This window comes from Columba livia, chromosome 5 (genome assembly GCF_036013475.1).
Source record: "Columba livia isolate bColLiv1 breed racing homer chromosome 5, bColLiv1.pat.W.v2, whole genome shotgun sequence".
Lineage (NCBI taxonomy): Eukaryota > Metazoa > Chordata > Aves > Columbiformes > Columbidae > Columba > Columba livia.
Window position 1 is genome coordinate 54522166 of NC_088606.1, and position 14281 is coordinate 54536446.

The window sequence follows — 14281 nt, forward strand, 5'->3', positions numbered from 1 at the left end:
CACCTGAAAGCAGTCTCGTATTTTTATACAAAATGCCAGAACAGAGAGACATGGCAAATCAAGACCTAACCAAAAGTGTTTGAGTATTTGAAGTTTTGTAGTGGCCTGTGTGCCCTAATGTTTTAACTCTGCAGAGGAGCAAAAAGGTTGAACTGTCTGGTGTTGCCCAACTTATGTTAATGTGCACAGGCCCTCCAAATAACATTGAATTTCCTGCACATTGCTGGGGAAATGGACTTCAGATTTTCTTTTAAAAGGCCACCCCCATACTTGCACAGGCTATAATTAAATTTTCAGGGCAGACATTCATGTACTGAGCTTGAAGTTTGTGATGTTTTTGCCTGCTGTAAAAATCTGTTAAAAAATCATCAAAACTTCCCAGAAAGGGAAAGAGCGAAAGAAGTCAAAAAGTGACAGTCTGTGTGAACAAAAGAAGAATAAAAAGGAAATGGAGTTTGAGCAAAAGCTTGCCAAAGAGAAAGAAGGAATGTTGGAGAAAGAGAAACAACTGAAAATAAATCGTCTTGTGCAAGAGGTATGTTGTGTTCTATCAAGTGCAAAATTACTTTGAAAGAAAATGACCTGACTCTTTAGTGGAGTTACCTTAGCAAGACACTTGTTTGATCATGTCAAAGATAATGAAGTTTAAAAAAATTGCTATTTCACTGCAAAACTCTGTTCCCACGTTTCTTGTTTATACAGTCAGTTTTTGCCCAAATGAGGATACCTCTGCAGTTAATGTGTGTCCATGTGTAGTGATGAATTTAATGAAAGGCAGCAAAATAGGAAAGCGTAATTAGTTTTAAAACAAATTTAAATGGCATTTCATACTTTTGAAATGTACTTATCTTGTAACTATACCTATAACCTTTTTTCATGCACTGATGTTATGGTTAAGGTATCTGAGACAGAAAGAGAGGACCTGGAAGAATCAGAAAAGGTGCAGCACTGGGTGGAAAGACTTTGTCAGACACGGTTAGAACAGATTTCCTCTGTGGAGAATGAGTCTCCTGAGGTAAAATTCTGGCTTTTCCATATATTGCATGATTTCTAAATAGCTCACTAGTTGTCTCATAAAAGCAACAGGATTTTTACCAGAGAAAAATCTGTCTTGATCTTTCCCTCCTGGCCTTCATTCTCAGAGGGGAAAAAATGTCAGTAATTGATTAATTACAATCTATAGCATTTACTGTTCCTATGTTTTATGGATTTTTTTAAATTATTTTAATGAACTGGGTTTATTTTGTCATTTTAAAGTATATTATCACACAAAATTAAGAATCTTATTGGCTGGTGAGCTGTTTGGGCTAGATGGGACACACTACCAATAATAAAACTGACAGCAGAATACCCAGCCATATTTTTCAGTATCCTATACAAATAAGAACTTCATTGATTATGAGCTCTTGGATGCTTCCTTGTATTGGATATAATAAAGCTACAGGTTAATAAAATGGGCAAAAAGATAAGAAACTCCCAAGAGCAGGGTTTGTTTTGTGTTTTAAATAGTCCCTTTAAACAAAGGGAGTTGCAGATAGTGATGGTGCCTTAGATCCTGATGGTTCTAGATGTGAAGTGTGGCTTTCCCACCATCCTGCTGCTCTGGCTCTCTTCCAAGCACAGCTGCTTTCCAGAGGAACACTGCAATCTGCTCAACTCCCCCAGGACCCCCGAGAAATTGCAACCACAAAGGGGACCCTTGGGGAACACTCCCGCCTGAATTTCCTTCAGGTCAATCTGGAGCAGCTCTGAAAAAAGCAGCTGATCTTCTGTTCTTCCTGGCCTCGGGCTCACATACATGTGGCTCTTCAGTGCAGGTCTCTAGGACAGTGGAATGATTATGTGGAGTTTTCTCTCACTGCCTACATTTGGCTGCCTGTGTTCTCTTAGGTCTTTGTCCCCCTTACTTTACAAAGGGGGAACGCTACAGATTAAAATGACTGTATTTCCAGGCCTCTACCCTGTTTTTAAGACAAACACTGTGTTGTATTTCCTCTGTCAATTTTTTTTTGTGTCATCCGCTCCTACCCCAACAGCCAAGACTCCAGTTTTCTTCTTTTTAACCTGGAATCCCAGGGAGTGCTTTTAAAAAGGTTTTCAGAGAAAAAGGTTTCTGTATATTGTGTGTGTGAGAAGCCAAGATCTTCCTGTGCAAGTTAAGTGATGTTCTAGCATTTGCCATTAATTTGTTCGGAGCTGTTGCAGGCAGATGAACTGTTAAGGCAGATTTCTGTTCTGTTGCGCGTAGTTGGCAAGTGGACGTCCTTCTGCTTCTCCTTCTGCCACATCCATGCGGCGTTTTGCTGGTGGCCTGCAACTGCATACCACAGATCTTGATGATATCAACTTAGATGAAGTTGACAAGCCTAAACAACGTGTGGCGCCGCCTCCGCCACCACCACCCACTGTTACTCCAGCATCACCAGCTCATCTGCTTCCTACTTCAAATGTTCCACTTCCAAGAGGTCCAGCCCTGGCAGTAACACCAGCTTCCCAGGTGATCTCGTCATCTGTTTGGATGCATGTGCCTCTACCCATTCCCCTGCCCCCCATCCCAGCTCCATTGTCCACTTTATCCACTGGACCTACCCATCAGCCATATGCACTGCTAAAAGAAGGAATGAGATTAGCTCATTTTTTCATATTAGTGAATGCAGTCCACAGGTAGTTTAATTTTTTTTTTTGAGTTGAGAGGGTTTTGCTGTCTCTTCCCTACATATGTTGTAACCCTACCACATGCAGGTATTTTGGGCAGAATGTATCAGTTAAAAAGATGATTTGGACTTCAGTGTTTAAAGATATAAAAAACTAGAATGGCAGGCAGCAGATTTAACTCATGGTTAACTTTAAGAAAAATATCTGTGTAGTGAAAATGACTTGTGAAAGTGTTTTAAATATGCCATCAAATTGCTTTGTCAGGTGAGAAGAGTAGGCAAAAAAATTAGCTTAAAATCAGGAGTTCAAACTTTTAAAACCTCAACACAGTATAAATTACCAGTAAAATACTTTTAAATGAACAAGAGTTGGTAATTGGGGTTTACTTCTTTTGGACACACAGGAGTTAGGGGTTTATTTGAGAAGATATTCTGACTTTCTCCTTATTACAATCTCAGTCCAAAAAAAATCAAATATAAGAAATCTTGTTCCAGATCTCACTTTAGATGATAAGTGGCAGCTGTTTTATCATATTTCCCTTTGCTAAGCACTGTAGTGGGATTCATGTGCACATTTGTATGGGAAAAGATTCTTGTTTTAAACACTAGAAGAGAATCCCATATAGTCACTTCTTTCTTACACAGTTTTCTGCATGGATTGTGTTGCTGATATTTTGGTTGGTTTTTTTTGCATGCTTACTTGGAAATACCAGGCTTTGCTTTGGCATGATTCTGGTTGGGGTGGAAAAGGATATTTAAATTAATCAGGGGAAACTGGCAGATTATTTCTGTGTGAGTTATTGCCCTAATGTGAACTATGAATCTCTTCTTATAAACTTAAGTAGACCTCTGATCTATATGGAGTTCTCTTCTTATAAACTTAAGTAGACCTTCATCTATATGGATTACATGTTCAAAGTGCCAAGAATATACTATACCCACTCAAATGGAGGCATCTGGTATTCTTATGGATAACAGGTTTCCCATGTTATTTGCAAAATAAAAATGGTGTGAAATGACACAAGTGTATAAAATACTGGTGTTCAGAGGGAAAATACATTCTCCTAACACTAATAGAAAATGTTCAGATTAAAAAAAGTAATATTCCATACTGCCATACTGGATCTGACCACCAACCCATATATTCCAATATGTTTCTGGCAGTTTTTTACTCCTAGATATATTAGAGAAAAGACAAATATATAAGGGAAGTACAACAACAACAGAAAAATAACTGAGCCTTTAAAAATAATAAGCCAGTTTTCACTGAATATAATAAGTGGATGTGACGAAAGAACTAAAGCTCTTAGTAAAGTATTAATAATGAGCCAAACCTGCTTTGTTTTAAAGTATATAACCCAGTATTCCTGATGTGGTTACAGACATGGAAGAAAAATTACAATCTAGACAATTTATCCTTGCTGCTCTTTAAAAAGTCATTTTTTAACACCACAGATAAGCAGCAGTGCATTTATTTGACTTCAGTGATAAAAGATCTTGTGTTTGTGCCTGCTAATGTCGAAAATAAGGCAATAAATTTACTTTTCTAATTTTACTCAAAATGGTAAATCTTCTCTGTATTGTTAAGTTTTTCCCCAAGATCATTCAATTTCAAATTCAGGTTGAACAAATAACTGACAAAAGGAATGAAATCCTGTCAGTTAAGTTCTTGACAACTAACTATTAAAATATTTGGTGTAAATCGATCTGTTTCTCAAAACCATTATTAGCTATATACTTCATATGAACCTAGTACTAAGTCTGTTACTGTTTAGGTTGTAAGAAACACCTCCCACGTCGGCAAAGTATCTTCTGTATCGAGCAATCCGCTGGTATGTCGTGTACTGTTAATAATGACTGTTGTTTTCTAGCTTCACATGTAATGTTAATGTCAAGGGGCTGCCGAGGGTTTGACTCTGCATGGCTGATTTAAAATTCAGCACTTGCATTCATGTGCATGGATCTTTTGCTATGTTACAAGGTACCTAATGCTAGGTAGTGGAAGTGACTCCTAATGGTCTGAGGTCTTCATATTTCAACGCTTCAGCGACATACTATCCATGTTTGCTTGTTTTGCACGTGTGTGTGTCATGGAGCATACACTTTGTTCTTCTGGCAAGGCAGGCAGAAGGAGCTAGGATCAAACTATATATTAAACATAATGGGTGCTAAGAAGCAAGCTTTCTTCTCAGGGTAACTAACATTTGATGGGTAACTCTTTGTACTGATTTTTATTCAGGGTGGCTGAATGTCAGGTTCCCCTATTCTGAGGCACTCTAGAAAAGTCTTGTCTCTAAACTGGGCAACTCCAGGAGAAATCGTCCAGTTCCAGTGCAACTTAAACAAGTTGATAGCTGTGAACCTGGTGATTTTTCTAAGATGAGAAGGCAAAACAAAATGATCTATTTCACAGTGTGGAACAACGTTAGTTGGGGGATATCCACAGGGACTTTAAAAGATCTGGTTCCAAAACTTTTTTCTTAAATTAGTTAATTAAAAAAAAAAAAAAAGGCTTAACCAGTTTGCTGGAAGCAATCCAAATCACTTCAGAGGATACAACTTGTACTATATGAATGATATCTGGAATACATCACGTTTCCGATGAGAAACATTGACAAGAGTGTGCTAGGAGTTGCTGGGGTTAAGTCAGAAACTAAACCCACAGGGCTCAGTTTTGAACTCTTGAGTCAAACTTTGCTTGACGTCAGTGGGAGTTTTGCCTGAGTAAGAAGTTAGAATTGGGTTAGTACGTGCTGGATGTCTGAGTCTCAGATGCCTCTGGGTATCTGTACTTTGTAGAGTCAAGGGTGGGTAATAAGTGTAACTAACCCTTGCTCTGAAGTCAGAATGAGTTGACTTGAAATTCATTATGGAAGGTGATTGCTGCAGTCATGGTGAATTACATCTGAAAAGGCCTGTTTAGCCATAGATTAGTTAAAATCTCATTTCAGGTTCACTGTGTTCTTACACTTAACTTTAGCTTTTTTTTTTTTTTTTCTTTCTTTTTGTAGTTTCTCATTCCATTCGTTGCCTTTATGGGATAAATGCCAAAGGCAGGGATGAGATTTTTCCATAATCTTGCTGATGAAGTTCAGAGTTTAGGGGAAAAAGATGCTGTTTGGATTCAAGAGAAATTATGTTTTGGTTTGTTAACTTTGTAAGTCTTAGTTAGAAAAAAAAGCATATGGAATTATTTTATTAGTGTCATTAAATTCATTACCATAAACTATTTGTATTGAGGCATCTTGGTGAAATGATGGATTTGCAGAAATCATGTTGTGAACTGTAATTTTCTTAAATTAACCCCATAGCAACTTGCTCCAAGTCCACCTACCCAACGACATCCAGGGGTACCAATAGTCTCTAAACCAGTAATGCTGCATCCTGACCCAAACTTTATGGTCAGGCCAACAATCAAATCAGAGGCCCTGGTAAGCCTTTTAATGTTCTCTTCCTGAGTGCTACAGTACTGTTGGATTTGTTGTTGACTTGTTCTCAAAGAATCAATGATTGTCTCATTTTCTGCTAACTGAAATTCATATAGATTTTCAAGTGATCACTGATGGTAAGTACAAAAGGATATTTTCCATGTGTTTTGTGATCTAAAAGTCACTCATAGTGACACTTTTTTTTACAATGGGGTTCATAATTTCAAAGCAGTGTAGAGCCTTAGAGTCTGTAGGTCTCTTTTTTTCATTTATTCACATATTCATTTATTAATGCAAGTGAAGTAGTAAAAATTAATTACACCGTATTTTTCCTTTGTAGATAGTAATGAAATACTTGAAATGGAGATATAAACTGCATCATTTCATTTCTGGGGCGGGCAGGGAAAGCATGTTTTATGTTAGACTCCACTATACTGGTCATGCTGTGTTACTGCAAAGTTGAGTCACGATCAGATTATTTTCTAATTTTTTTTTCCTGCCTCTGTTTCACATGTAAATGAAGAAAAAAACCCTTAGGCTAAATACATTAGGACCAACTATGTAGCATCTTTGGGAATTGTGGTATATGAGGGAAGGTGAGCCAAGGGTCTGACCGGTGATAACTCCCAAGTGACAGACCTGAAAATTCATTTAAGATAGCTGGTGGACCAATTAATAATAGTTATTCTTGAGGGTCATCATGACTTATGCTGCTAGAATTAGAGTTGTGTGTCTGTTATATGCATGTGTGTGGACTTGCATGTACATATATGTTTATATGAGCAAGGCAGTGTATTGCAACATATAAGCTTTCTAAATGATGGAGAATAAATCACATTTGCATTTAATTTATTTAATTACAAGCTTATACTTTATCTAACAATAAATGATAAGCACAATATTCTTAGCTGTCTTTCACTGGAGTGTGATGGGGGTTTTTTTTGTCATTTTCTGCTTTAATAATTTATATATTTTTGTTCCTTTATATTTGGAGCTGCAGTTAAACAAATTTAAGTGATACTTAGTAAACCATTTTCCCACAGACAATAGTAGTCTTGAAACTTCTATATTACAAATGAATTTAAATGATAAGTGAAAGCAGTTATCAGTTGCTCAAGAGAAGGCAGGTACATAGGCCAAAAGTAGAAGTGTAGATACTTCCTTCAGTATCTCTGAGCAATATGAAATTCCTTAGAGGAGGAATGAACCGAGTAAAATAATCATCTGCAGTTAATATAAGCCAGGCCTTAGTACAAATTGAAAATGTTTCTTGTTTTTGTTTTGGTTTGTTTGGTTTTGTCACTGACTGCTTACAATTGGTTCAAGAAATTGGCAATAAGTTCCACCTCCACAGAGAAATTTCTCTGATGTTTTTTATGCATGCATGCACATTTTCCAAATCACAAGTCTGATAAAATGTCAGTCATTCTCATTCCCAAAGTGCCTTAGTTGGAAGATTACAGTTTCAATGGGAGCAGTATTCTGATAGGACTTTGAGAGAAACAACAGTTTATAAATTGGTTTTGTAGACCTCTTACCTCTGACTTCCATTTAGAACTTAATGCTATAGAATATTCATCCTGGCTGCAATAAAGTCACAGTAATATGTGGAGTAAGGCTTTTGTATGGATACCAAAGTAAAGAGGGAGGCTACTTCTATTAGTTAAAAGATGAAAAGGTCAGTGTATGACAAAACAGACAAGGAGGTACCTGCCTGTCTCCAGAAATGTGTAAGAATAATAATTCAGTTTCATGCAGAAGGAGTGTTTCTTGCTTGCAGAGTTGAGGTGGTGTTCCCTATTTGGGTCAGTTGTTCATATACACTGCTGGTTCAGCTTCTTTTACTGAAGTATCAGCAAAGGCAAAGTATCTTTTGCTACCCTGTTTCTTGTCTTGCTGAATTTCACAGACTTTGTCTAATATGACATCATGCACAAAATTCCTTCTGCCTTGTTTTTGACTGAGTTTAGCTGTACTGAGTACCAAACTCTAGAAACTGATCTTGATTAATTTACTTGATTTAAAAAGCTAATCAGGTGAACCTACACTCAAGTAATTCACTAGTAAAGATGATGAAAAGCATGAACATAAGCCTACAATAAACATGCAAGAATGGATAAAACATAAAGGTAGTTGGGCCAGATAGGAACAGTGAATGCCCTATGATGACTTAAGTCTTTATATATTAACTGAATTTGGGTCAGAATTCCCAGGTCTTTTAGTAGTTCATGAAACTGAACTTATTTTCACATAAGCAGGGAAATGATGTGTGAGGATTAAAGCTTGGGGGTGGACTTGACTTGCCTATGGCTGCTCTGGGTCAAAACCAGTGTGAACTGTTTGTATCTGCTGTACTAGAGTCAATTGGAGTACAGTTGTGGCAAAGCTAATTAAATTTTGGCTCAGGGAACAGGAGAGGATTGTTTTGATTTAGTGGTCAGGTTTTCAGAGGAGCAAAACCATCACGAACATTAGTCTCTGCTCTCCCAGTTGTTGCAAACATTCTGTTGTGTGAGTTAGAAAGCTTGGATGCACTTGCTGCTACTAAATGTTTTTCCTCTCTCCCTGCTTTGTGATTGGATGCAGCATTTCTGAAAGGAAGAATGAATATTTAAGCTTTCCTCTGATTTGCGCAATTTGAAGCCTGATTCTGCATGACTGCAGTCATAGAATCATCAAATAATTTTGCTTGGAAAAGACTTCTAAGATCATTGAGTCCAACTGTTAACCTAACACTGTCCAGTCTGCCTCTAAACCACGCCCCTAAGAACCTCATCTACTTGCCTTTTAACTCCTCCAGGGATGGTGACTCAACCATTTTCCTTGGCAGCCTGTTCCAGTGCCTAACAACCCTTTTGGTGGAGGTATTTTTCCTAATATCCAATCTAAACCTCCCCTGGCACAACATGAGGCCATTTTCTCTTGTCCTATCACTTGCTGCTTGAGGGAAGAGACCAACCCCCTCCATGCTACATCCTCCTTTCAGGTAGTTGTAGACGGTGATAAGGTCTCCCCTCAGCCTTCTTTTCTCCAGGCTGAACAGCCCCAATTCCCTCAGCCACTCCTCATCAGACTTGTGCTCCAGCCCCTTTATCAGGTCAAGAGACCCGAGACAGGTGCTTAGATGCTGTATGATAAGATGTGCAATGACTGGAAAGTTCAGTTATTGTTTGCCATAACTATACCAAACCCAGCTGTGTTGAAAGGGCTATTGAAAGAGAGGGTCTGAGGAGTTTTGTGGAAAATCTTGCCAGACTTGAGCAGAAGTCCTTCAAGATGAAAACTCAGTCTCTGGATTAATTAATTAATTTAATTAATTACATTAAATCTTTCATTAACTCAGGAGCAGATATGCTTTTCCAAGTAAGATTATGACTGTAGGACACTGATTGAATCAGTAGTGAAACTGATATATAGTTATTTGTTTTAAAGCAAGTGGAGTTTGGAAATGTAAATACCATAGTTTAGTCTGTAGAAAGTTGTCTTATCAGGAAACATATTTGAGTCTTCTGAAATTTGATGGAGAGTTTTGAGTGGAGGCTGGAGAGGTGTGAGGGATGGTTTTTTTCCTATATATGGGGGAGTTTTAGCCTATTTCCTTTTTGAAAATTTTTGTAACATAGTAAGAGGTTCTGTATTTTAAGTGGTTCCAAACTACAGTGTACTACTTTGTTAATGCACTGGAAGCAAAAGAAAAACAGAATCAATATGGGGTTAAAAATCATTGAAGCCCAACACAATGAAAGTTCAGCAGTTGTTAATCAATATTGTGAAATTACTTGTAGATGTCCACATTGAAGCAAGATCCCTCAGAAATAAGTCAATTGAATTTGGGAGGAATTTTACTTCAAGTAAAACAAAATTGTACTAGTAATTGGTATTTAGGTAATTGATTCTTTCAGGATGGGCCCAAACACACGTCTCTTCTTTCAGCTTATCACCATCATGAGGAATTTAATAATGGAATTCACCTTTCAGTATAGAATATTCCTCGCTAGGGGAGCAAATCTTAAAGGTAGAACATATATTTATCATGATTTTTAAAATATTTTGGAAATTACTTGTCTAGTGTTTTTTCTACGTTTCTTTTCAATTATTTTTCCAAAATTCATAGAGAAGACCCAGCACTGTTCTGCAGAAATTAGGGATAAAAGGAGTCATAGAAAATATTGTTAAGAAGTCTTGTGGTATGGAAATGTGCATTATTGATGTAGTTTCTCTGGAGTTCCTTCCTCTTTGACTTGAGTACTATTTCACTGTGTGTGTTCTCTCATTTTGATGTGGTATAGGGAACAAGCACAAAGAAGTGCACTTGTGATTCAGTCCCTAGAACACAAAAAAAGCAGTGAGATTATTTGTGAGTAGGTGATACTTACAGCAAAAAGCTAATATCTGGTTTGGCAATTTTCTTTCTTTTGCAGCCACAAGAAATGTTTAAAAGGATGGTGGTTTACAATTCATCATTTAGATCTAACAAAAAACAAGTAAAATAACATTTTCCATGTTTTGTGTGGTACTTCTTGTTTTGACCGATCGTAGTTATAAAACTTTGCTTTCTAATCCTGTTGCTCAGTTTCTAAAACAGAGGATGCGAGGCAGCCCTACTGCATGAGAATTGCTAATCTTTGTAAACTTTCAGTGTGTTCCTGTGGCTCCTGCTAGTCTAGACAGATGAAAAATGAGAGGATAATAAATCCTTCAGGTTGAACCATCTGTAACTGCTCATATGGTTAGTGCAATCTTTAAGATAGTTGAACACTAATAACTGATCTGATACTGGAAAATTATTTTTTTTTAATATACTCCTAAGATTTCCTTGTTTCTTTCAGTCTCCACTTGCAATTTCAATAATAATATCTATATTTTCTTAGTTTAACAGATGGAGCTATTACACTAGGATAGTTGTTGGTAGGAAATCTGAGGAACTGGTGGAGGAAAACACTTATATGGCCTTTCTGTATTATGTAGGATTTTTCTGTGGTATTACTACTTTTATTGCTTTTCTCTGTCATAGCGATTAAGTTTTCATCTCTTCCTCTTTGTTTGACGGGTGGTTCAACAGACAGTCACTTGAAGTGAGCTTCATGCTTGACTTCCCTACTGTCATTAAATGTGCCAGTTTCTGTGGAAAACACCTTTACTAGTACAAGCTAAGTTAGATGCATTGCCATGTTATATGAAAATGTTGGTGCACAGTTTGGAGCTCACAGTGTGAGCTTTTGAATGGTAAGCCATGAAGATTAATAATTAGTATTTTCTTCTTTTGATCAGTTTCAGTCTAGTTCTAGAAGGGAAAACTTAATTTGACTGAGGTAAATCGAACTTTGAGATAATTCTGTTGCCACTGAGTGTTAGTATGTTCTGTTCTCAGCAAATGTGTTTTTAGGAAAATTTTGTAATCTGGTCACAGGTTTCTCTTTTCATTCTTTTTTTTTTTTTTTTTATTTCAGTCAAGTCTCGGTTACTATTGACAGATGATACCAGAAATTTTAGTGAGCAGTACCATTGGCTTATGAGTTTGTGGGTTTGTTTGTTTGGCATTTTTTTAAGTATTAAGCTTGCCATTCATCTAGAAGTCCAGACAGATAATTGTTTCAGTGCAATCAAACATTTTAATGTTCCAGGTTCTACTTATGTTCAGTCCAATGAATGTTAAGTCAAGGCATCAAGGAAGGATTAGAGTGGTCTTCACTCCTTTGCCTGAGATGTTCTGAGTAGGAGAAGAGTAGGCTTAGCACAGTGGTTTCCACTTGGTGTTGCTTGGTTTATCAGTCCTTGCTTGGGTATGGAGTGTGCTCCCTGCTCTCCAAATTTGTGATGCCTATTTCGGGGAAGATTTATTACAGTTCAGTGGATGTCTCCATTGTATCAGAGCTGTATTTGTACCTTATTGGATCCAGATCATATAGTTTCCTTGTTTGCAGGGTTGTTTTGTTTTTTTTTTTTGTGGTGGGATTTTTAGTGTTGTTTTTTGGTGTGTGTGTGTGTTGTGTTTTGTGATTTTCTTTTCTTTTTCTTTTTTATTTTTCCTTTTTAAAAATTATTTTCCCAGGAGAACTTTCTTCAAGGGCAACATCTGTTTTTCATGAGGGCGACCTGGGACAAAGAGAGTTCAATGACTTCCTTTAGATTACATAATGAATTAGTGACTTGGCTGAGATGGGAGTTCTTTCCTCTAAGTTACTTGCTCTAAGACCATAGATATCTACTTCACCCATGATTCCAAAGGTCAAAACAAATCCAGCTATTCAAACTGTTGTTTAGGTAGCTATCATTGTAAAATGTTTCTCCTACAGTTTTAATAAAACTATTCATAATATTAAAACACTTTGTAAATGAATGAATGTTTGCTTGCTTTTTCCCCAAGATGAAATCCTACCCTTGCTGAAGCCTCTCATCAAATTCACATTTATTTAGTTCCTCAAAGTTAGCAGTTAACAAATGCAATGCAACCCATACTAGTTTAAATGCTAAATAAGGTGTCTCCTGTTCCCATTCTACATATTTTCCTATTAAACAAACAAAAACATCGCAGTAAGCAAAAGCTCTGCAGTTGTGGCCTGAAAATTTAGCTCTCTGGAGCCTGGCAAGACAAGGTCATGCTTCAACCCTGGAAAATGTTTCTTCTCAGAAGAAGACAGAATGAAACCATGATTTGCGTAAGTTGGTCTTCTGATCTTAGGGAAAAGGTGGAGAGAGAGGCAGCCTGCAGAAGGCCAGGGCTTGCGCTGGATGATTCGATGTTCCTCTGTGTAATGACTGCAAGTCCACGCCAGAGTCATCAGCACCTGGTTGCCTGGTCTGTGTGCATGGGGCTGGACAAATGGGTAGCACTGTTGTACACTTGGGGGGCTGCTAATGCAGACCTGTGTTGTAGTGCTCACAGACTTTGTCAGAAGCAGTGGTGGCAGGGGTGAGATCTGACCCCAGAGGATCATTCATAGTCATACCAAAATTATACAGACAACTGAGAGAGATAATAAATGTGGTAACAGGAGGAGGCATTAGTGTCTTCTGCTGCAACTTTGTCATTTAACAATCAGCCCTTAAAGACACCAGAGCAACCTTTAGCTGTACATTAGATTTACAAGTGGAAAAAGGCTTAGCTGAGTCTGGGAGTGGAACAGACTTTGTCATCAGATGGATCCAGTAGAAAAGAGGGCAATAATGAAAATCCCAAGCCTGATCATGCACTGAACTGCTGGCCTGCATCAGATACTGGGTTGTCTGCTGTGTCAGAAAAGGGTTGTTTAGTTCTGTGTTGTTCCAATAGCCCCAGGTTATTAAAGCTTGAAGCTGCAACAGTGATACAGCATTTGGGTTCCTCAGTACAGATTTCTGCTAAGCCCTGAAGTCCTTGCCTTAACAAGCAGGGTAAGTGCGGAGATTTTAGAGATCTCCAGCATTGCCCTTACAGTCTCACCCAGTAACTCCTAATCCTCCCCCAGCAGCCGCCACCCAAACAGCATTGATTCCCAGTTGCTGACTCAGAAACTCTCATCTTTGCAGAAAAGGGAACTTTCACCTTGTCCCTGCAGTGTTGGTCCAACAAGGGTAATGCAGTGGGTTTTGTAAGTTCTAAGAAGGTGTGGGTCCTTTCAAAACTTAGACCTTGCTTTACCTAACTGCAATTATCATCTTCCCTATTTCAAACGCTCCCTGCCAAAACTTTTAAGTCCTCCGCAGAACTAAATGAAAACAAAATCAGTCTTGTCCTGCAATTGCTTGTAGTATGGAACCAACTCCCTGAAACTCCATGGAAAGGAAGAGAGAAACCTGGGGGGGCTGGAAGGGAGTCCCACAACCCAGACACTGTGTTCCTGGCAGGCGAATTGGAGCCTGTCACTTCTGCTTGCGTTAGATAAAGCCCAACATGGTGATAGTCCCAAGAAAGCTTCCTCAGAAGAGTGTGGCAGAACACGTCTGCCCATAATGCTTTCAAGATTTGTGGCTGTTCTGTCAGAGGAACCACGGAGCTGACAGAGTGGTAAACTATTCCTCAGAATTGCTCCATAGTGTGACCAATTCAAACTGTTGTTCTGTCATGAGGTTTTGAAGTGTCTTCTGACTGTCAGGATGGACTGTTTACTGCCTTTCTGTACTTTTCTCCATTTACTGTTTTCTTTCATAGTTTACAGAATTATATGTTCTTTCACTAATAAATAAAATGGGGTTTGTGGGTTAAGTGTGTGCATGAGC

At 38.0% G+C, this 14281-nt stretch overlaps 1 protein-coding gene across 5 annotated transcripts in view; it reads left to right on the top strand.

The window, feature by feature from the left end:
- USH1C (USH1 protein network component harmonin) overlaps nt 1-14281 on the top strand; it is a 49040-nt gene that overhangs the window by 28655 nt on the left and 6104 nt on the right. The window contains exons 16-20 of one of the 5 annotated variants that reach the window (XM_065065265.1): nt 383-535; nt 899-1015; nt 2249-2497; nt 4430-4486; nt 5966-6085. The exons of the other annotated variants lie outside the window; for them this stretch is intronic. Coding sequence (XP_064921337.1) covers nt 383-535; nt 899-1015; nt 2249-2497; nt 4430-4486; nt 5966-6085 — 696 coding nt within the window. The remainder of the gene's footprint in view (nt 1-382; nt 536-898; nt 1016-2248; nt 2498-4429; nt 4487-5965; nt 6086-14281) is intronic. 5 annotated transcript variants of the gene reach the window in all.